The following is a 7,955-nucleotide window of genomic DNA, read 5'->3' as shown; positions in this document are numbered from 1 at the left end:
TCCGCAAAAAGAAAAGGAGTACTTGTGGCACCTTAGAGACTAACCAATTTATTTGAGCATAAGCTTTCGTGAGCTACAGCTCACTTCATCGGATACATAAAGTGGAAAGCACAGTGAGGAGATTTTATATACAGACAGACCATGAAAAAATATACATTTGGAAATGTGCTGGAAATGGCCCACCTTGATTATCACTTCAAAAGGTTCTCTCTCCCTCCACCCCACTCTCCTGCTGGTAATAGCTCATCTTAAGTGATCACTCCTTACAATGTATATTTTTTCATGGTCTATGTGTATATAAAATCTCCTCACTGTACTTTCCACTTTATGCATCCGATGAAGTGAGCTGTAGCTCACGAAAGCTTATGCTCAAATAAACTGGTTAGTCTCTAAGGTGCCACAAGTCCTCCTTTTCTTTTTGCCTACATATGAATACTGTATTGCTGATAACTGAACACAATTTAACCTATTCTAATATATAACTGATGTATTTGTAGTCTCTTTATAGTGAGCCAATTGTAAATTAAATGGCTTTTACTAGCAGCAGCATCTTAACTTTCCCATCGGATAACGTAGTGTAGGGTTTAATAAATCTCAAAAAGTTGCATAAAAATATAAATTTTGCCCTAGATTTTGGCATACAATGAGCTCAGTGTAATCTCACTTCTAGTCTTACCCCACATGTTCTTTTAAGTAAAAAGAATGATATTTTATGTTTCAGTTCTCTCTAAAACAAAGGGGATGCGTAGCTATTAGAAATTCCCTTTTGGTTAGAGGGCCATGAAGAACATATGCCTTGTTTAACCAGTTCTCCCAGATTTCTTGTAACATCAGCATACATCTCTGTTATGGACAAGTTATCAAGAGCAGATCTCTTAAATTCATTCAGGTCTTACTCTCATTAATGCTATTAAGTCTTTTCCATTTGATATAATCCTCACTAATTTATTTTGGGAATTAGCATATTTCAATATTAACCCTAACACCAGTATTATAAGCCCATATTATCCTCAGCTCTACTCCTGGAATTTCTATGTAAATAAAAACAAATTTACGTACTGACTATTCATTGTTTTAATCAGTACCCATTATGGTTTTTACAGCACAACATAGAAGGAGCTTCACAATTAGAACTTTAAAGGTTTAAAAACAAGGGAATTTCCCTACCAACAAAATACAAAGATGTGGTCTCAGTTCATTCTACCCAATTCTTCAGTATCTTGGCACTGTGGAGCTTTTTGTCCTTATTTGTTAGGTTTCACCAGCTGCCAATGCTTCATTGTTGCTTCTTCCTATCCTATGTCCTAGTCTTATGCTAGAGCTTGGTATCAATTTCAGGATTTTTCTCCCTAAATATAAGATAGTATCTGAAAGGCTAGAATGAAATTCCCAGCAGTAAAGGATCATGGAACCTTTCAAGACCCTCTTTATTTAAACTACCTCAAAATACTGAGGGTGTAGGCAGAGAGATTTTTATAAATTTATATTGCTTCCTAGAAAAAAAGAGACTTTAATCGGTTCTCCAGCTTTTCTCACGATGGCCTCTTTCTAGTGATAGCAGTACAGCCTCACAGTACAGTCTCTTGCCATTGCTAACCTTGGGAGAGGATAGAACAATGTCACTTACAATCTCATCTGCTCTCTGCCAGTCAAACTCAATGGGATTATCAAAGAAGAACCTTTAATTTCCATTGCTCTTTTTCGTAAATCCAGTTTTGCTTTGGCCTATTACTTTGATGATCAGTTCCAACTGCAATGTTTTCCTGCTCCTGTCTCCGTGATAGACTTGGAAGGTAGAGAGTTTCCAACTTCTTAATTCCCAAATATTTACAATAATAAAAAAAAATATCAGTCCTCATGGCTTTAAAACTCTGCCAAGCAATTTATCTTTTGTTAGTGTGTTCTTTTCCCAATCCAGGCTTGCTTTGGGTATCCTGGTAGCCACGTTGTCTTCTCCACTTGCAGGTGAGAAGCTCTGAGTTCACAAGAGTAGGTTTTTTTGAAAAGCAACTTCTCAAATTTTGAATTTATTTCAGGAGTAGGTAAAAGAAGGCTTACTTTTTGTAGAAGGGGATTTTTCTCTTAGAAAATCAGCTAAGGCAATCCTAACCCATAGATATCACATTCTACAATTTGCTTTGATTTATATTAAGGTAAAAAAAACTAACAACAAACAAACCTCAATTCTCAAGCTTTCTAAATCAGGAAGAGAGCAAACTTTCCCTATCAGGATTCACCAGTATTAGAAAGTTGCATAAAATATTCAGCAAACCATTATCCTCTGCATCTGTGCCAAATTTCAGTGAAGTGAATGGGCATTCACATGTCCCTGCTAACTGATCTCCATGTCAGATCAGGGCTATTGAATGCTTTACAACTTTGGTGAATGAGGAAATATTAGTTTATAATAAGACTGATAACATGGAAGGCTTTCTTGCACTTAGAATGTTCACTGCTACGATGCAAATTTTACTTTAAAAAGTTTTCCTTCAAAATTTGCTTCTAAAACAAACACCTCTGTTACTGTAAGCTCAGTTACAATAAAAGTTTTACACACACACACTGAAAAGATTACAATCGATTTCCAAAGTTTGAGTGCAACTCTAACAACTTAAACTACAAAAACTTGTAAGACATAGCCTTAGGTGTTTTTTGTTTTTTGTTTTTTTAAATATGAAGAGACTTAAATATAGAACTTCAGAATAAGCATTTCTGTTCCTCCATTTATTTTGAGGAATACAAAACATGAAAATTAGTTTACAGTTCTGGCACAAAAGCTTTTGAAGCAATAAACTGGAGATGGGATAGGTTTTAAAAACAGCCATATACATTGTTACCATTTAAAAGTGCCTAGTGTTTCACAGCAAACATGTAACTACATATTTCCTTCTTTCTTAGTAAATATTAAACCTACCTAAATTGCACATAAACCAGAATTTTAGTAAGAAAGTATACTGTATAAGTCTAACATTAAAGCAGTAACTAGAAACTAAATGAATGTAAGAGAAACTTTTTGGCTCAACTATCAAAACTTAAATTGGAATGTTTAAAAGAATTCAAAAAAAGGCATAACATTTGAGTTTGGTTATAGCATCGATTACATATTGTTAATTTGACAAAAGAGTGGTAAAGAGTGTTTTGTTTTAAATTCTTCAGAGATCTGTGGCTCTACTGAAAAAAATTAGATGCAAGTATCTTGATTAAGTTTAGCTGACAACAATCTGTAGGCCGTCAGTCATCTTTTCCACAAGATTACACAGCATTCTTGTTTTTAGCTCTCTCCCAATGTTTACAGCTTTATGCTAAAGCCTTATTAGAATCCCTTAGCTCTGATTATTTCCAGATTAGGTGACAAAAGCAATGAACAACTACAGAATCCTAATGTATATGAAACTCTGTCAGTTAACTTAATGCACTAGCTTGCACCAACAAAACTAGGACATATAAAGATCAAATTCTTTAGTTACCTGGTTCACGCTACTCAAATAGATATAGGGTTCAATCTGCAAAGCCTTACTTAGCTATAGTATGCTGTAGCCTATGCTGTAATGTAGATGCAGACTACGGTGATGGAAGGGATTCTTTCATTACTCCACCTCTCCAAACAATGACAGCTAGATTGATGGAAGCATTCTTAGATTTATCTACACTTAGGGATTAAGTTGGCATAACTACAAACACTCAGGGATGTGGATTTTTCACACCTCTGTTTGTCGACCTAAGTTTTAAGTGTAGAGTAGGCCATATAGTCAAAGGGACTACTTACAACATGCAAAGTTAAGCAAATGCACATCTCTCTGCAGGATTTGGGCCACGGTATGTTAAACTAATTCAGTAGTCTTATCTAAGCACAAACTTTAAGAGCAAGCACCAGCCTTAACCAGCATTTTCAAATGCTGGCTACTCAATTTATGATACTTTAAACAGGGCCCAATTTTCAGTTTGGGTACTCAGCACTTTCTGAAAAAACAGTCCTTAAGACTTAAAAGTTCAGCACCCAGAAATTGAGGCACCCAGAGTCTCTAGTTGCTTTTGAAATCTTGGCATTCAGGCTTTTGATATGAGTCAGAAACTTGATGTTATTTTTAGCATTTTGACAGAAATACTAACTCATTGACTTGGTATCTGATTTGAACACTTTTATTTAATCTTATTCTTGATTTATATCAAGGCTTGATATAATATACACACTAGTAAGATAGATCAGGTCCTGAGAGAATGGGCTGTTATGACTTTCAATAAACAAAGCAAACAATGACTGTGGATGCTATTGTAAATACTCCATAATACACAATCCATAAACAACAGCACAGAGCAACTAATGTATATTCAAAATAGCTTCTTTGGCTGTGAAACTCAGCTGTTTAGAATTGTAAGGGATGCCCACTATGCTCAAATCTATGCATTCTTCTGATAATTAGAGGCATGCAAATTTTACATATTTAAAGAGGCACTCTGGTAGGTTGGCCCCCAAACTTAGGCTTTGTGAAGAGCATTATAAAGCCTCGTATAAACACTCAATCTCTCGATGAGAAACTGTTTAGACTGTCAGTTTGAATACTCCCCTAACAGGGTTTACAGAGCAACTCTGCAGCACTGTGCTAGTGCAAAAAACCCAATAAGTTAAACTGACTAATTGCACTGGGGTGAGGGGGGAATAGTATCAGTAATGAGTTACATTTTTGAAATTATTCCAGTTAATAATGCAAGATAAGAAAAGATATTTTAGCATATAGCGTCCCATTAAACCATTCCTTAGATGAGGGATATAGAAGACTAAGTAACAGTATCAATTTCACCTAATATTTGATTAAAAGTTATTCCTGTGGAGGAAGTGAGAAGGACAAATTTTACCAGCCAACTTTTAAACTTTAAAATATGGATTGAGACTAGAAAAGCCTGACATCTAAAAATGTAGGAGTGCTAACAAATATGAAAGATACAGATTTTGCAAAAGAAGACTCTCAGGCACTTACTGTAGTCGTCCAACTGAACAATATATCACAATCTCTTTATGCTATCATTGTTATGAACTAAGCATTTTCAGTGTTTGACACTTAAAACTGTTAGAAAGTATTGGGTTCAGTGTAGTCTGGCACAGGGGTGAAGCAGTCTTGATTCATATGTACATCTAATAAAAACCAAAACAGTGGAGTGTATTTTTAAACCAGACCATGTCATCCTAACAAATATACTCACATCCAGGAATAAATTAACCTGGAATGCCATTCTGACCCTCCTGAAAGCTACATTCCTGCTACTGGAAGAGCCTAGCATTTAAAATTAACATTTTAATTACAAATGATTCTATCAACTATTTGTTTGGCTCATCATTTGCAGTTTTAAAAAGTGTGCATAATGGCAATATTATGCTACCTTTCTCTCCTCAGCTCAACTGACAGATAAAAGGGGTAAATTAGAAGATTATACATCAATTTAGAATTAGATTGTGGCTTTCAGCAATTTTAACTACTTGCTGTTCTAATGGTTTGATTTGTTTAGAAGGTATTTCAGAAGGCCAAAAAAATATTTCCCAGCATTTCTCAGTGGAGAATGGGTTCTTCATTTCCCTTTAGAAGAGTATGCAGCTACTAAAGCATACCCCAACTACTCCCACACTGAGAAGCTTTGGATCATATAGGTACAGTTCTCCCACCTAAAGATCCCACAGCATAATAGTGCATGATGAAAGCCATGGATAAGTCTGTCTGACAATGGGGAAAGTAATCAGAACATTCAAAGTTAAAATATGGTTGTGTAAATCTATTAGGAGCCTAAACTCCCTCTTCAAGGAGAGTTCAAACTTCTTAGGTTCAATGTGTGATGGTACTTACCCTTATCCTTATCTCTGAACACACCATCAAAGAAAGAAAACCTAAGTATTTGTCCAGAATTACCAGCAAATAACCCACTTCGAAATTTTACTCTTCACACTTACAGTCTCTACATTCACAAATGTTTCTCCAACTCAAACCACTGAAAAAAACTAGTCTTCATTCATACTTTTGCATAGTTTTGGTATTTCCTGGGGTTGTACTTTTCTTCTCTCTTTCACTTCCATTTCATCTGTCACATATCCAAGCGTTTAAATGAAAGTCTTCAGGTGAGAAACAAAGTCCCATTTAGCAGCCAGCTGTCCAAGATTAACATTCTTCTGATTCAGTGAGTAAATATTATTTAGTTTTATCTATACTTTCAGATTTTTCCCTTTGTATCATGCAGCGACGAACTATGCTGTCAAAACTTCCTAGGTAAAACAAGCCAATGATGCGAAAAATGCCCATGCAAACAACCTGCAACCAGAGAGAAAAATAACTTACAGCTATCTCAACATGCTTTTTTTTTTTTTTATTATAGTCTATACAACATGATTGTTTTTACTTAATAAGCAAACAGCCTCATGCAGGTAAGTAATATAAATTCAGTGAATGAATAAACGTTTACTGGAGACTTGCCTTGGACAAATTAATTAACTTATCTGTGCCACAAATTCCATATCTGTACAATATTCTCTATCTCACAGAGGTGAAGGATCAAGGTTTGTAAAGTACTTGAAAATGTAAATTATGACTAAATCTTTGTGAATAAATATGGTTAAAAATTACAGCCTCTCCAGATCTTACCTGCTGAAGACCTTCAGTAATAGCAGTGACAGGTGACATTCCACTGGTCAGTATTGATAACATGTAACCATCTGAGCCCATAAAACTGTTAAAGTTTCCTTGCTGGGAAAGAGGGGAAATTAGAAAAACAAAAGTTACCAAATTGCAAAATTCTCTCTTAATTGCTTTAAAGTAATATTACCAATCAGATTGGTTAAAGGTTCTTGCTGTCCTTCCATTCCCTTAATTCAATGGGGAGAAGTACTGTGAAGTAACACGATACCAAAAGAAATGTAAGAATTAAAAAAAATTAAAAAAGAATTAAAAAAAATTAAAAAAGTGTTAGAGATATTACTTAACTACCAACAGCATGCAGGTTTCTGCCCACAGAGCACAGAAAGATGATAAAGGAACATGGATTATTTAAGATGTTTTCCCCACTTATAAACAGGCTTCAAAGACAATACTAGATTCTTCTACAATGAGAAGACTCTCTAATGCTAGAATCTGAAGAGAATGAAAATATTGCTTGTTCCTTATCAAGGTTAGCTTGCTGAAGGTAGATGCTGTTTATTTGGTACCTCATTTCAAGTGGGGTTAGAGACTGTTATCCTTCACCTACACAGTATGTGTCAAAATGAGCAACAGTTTTTAGGTACATGTGGGAAATATACCAGCTTGACTTCATGTTGGGTGATAGTGACCCAAAACACGTTTTTGTTTTGAGCTGTAGATTGCTTAAGTACCTGAATAAGGTGTCCAAAATCAAAGTGCACATGGAAGGCTGAACAAATCCAGGGGTTAATGACTAAGGGCGAGAGCCATCTTTTTTCATCTGTATGCGCACATAACTGTGCACACACACCCCCACCCACCATCTAGCATGATGGGGATCTAATTCCCGAATGTGGTCTCTAAGTGCTAGTGATATACAGTAGAACCTCAGAGTTACAAACACCCGGGAATGGTGTTCATAACTGATATGTTCTTAACTCTGAACAAAACGTTACGGTTCTTTCAAAAGTGTACAGCTGAACATTGGCTTAATACAGCTTTGAAACTTTACTATGCAGAAGAAAAATGCTGTTTTCCTTTTTTTTTTTTTTTTAGTAGTTTACGTTTAACACAGTACTGTATTTGCTTTTTTTTTGGTCTCTGCTACTGCCCAATTGTGTACTTCCAGTTCCAAATGAGATGTATAATTGACCGGTCAGTTTATAAATCTGTTGTTCGTAACTCTGAGGTTCTACTGTACAAATGTGAAATTAAGCATGCGGAAAGAGATTTAACATTAGCTAAAAGATACAGCCTTCTCAAATAAGAGAGCAGACTTGTCCATCTAGCAGTTTTTAA

General features: G+C 35.4%; 1 protein-coding gene across 1 annotated transcript in view; it reads right to left on the bottom strand.

Moving 5' to 3' along the window:
• Nucleotides 1-1,059: 1,059 nt before the first annotated feature.
• The window catches only part of KDSR (3-ketodihydrosphingosine reductase), a 43,228-nt gene continuing 36,332 nt past the window's right edge, over nucleotides 1,060-7,955 (bottom strand). Inside the window, exons 9-10 of the mRNA XM_037893261.2 lie at nucleotides 6,624-6,725; nucleotides 1,060-6,293 (exon numbers count right to left, since the gene is read on the bottom strand). Of these exons, the coding sequence (XP_037749189.1) occupies nucleotides 6,174-6,293; nucleotides 6,624-6,725 (222 nt within the window). The 3' untranslated portion in view covers nucleotides 1,060-6,173. The remainder of the gene's footprint in view (nucleotides 6,294-6,623; nucleotides 6,726-7,955) is intronic.

This window comes from Chelonia mydas, chromosome 2, assembly GCF_015237465.2.
Source record: "Chelonia mydas isolate rCheMyd1 chromosome 2, rCheMyd1.pri.v2, whole genome shotgun sequence".
In the NCBI taxonomy this organism is placed as follows: domain Eukaryota; kingdom Metazoa; phylum Chordata; order Testudines; family Cheloniidae; genus Chelonia; species Chelonia mydas.
The sequence above is the reverse complement of the archived record's forward strand: the minus strand, read 5'-3'. Positions and strand labels throughout refer to the sequence as shown.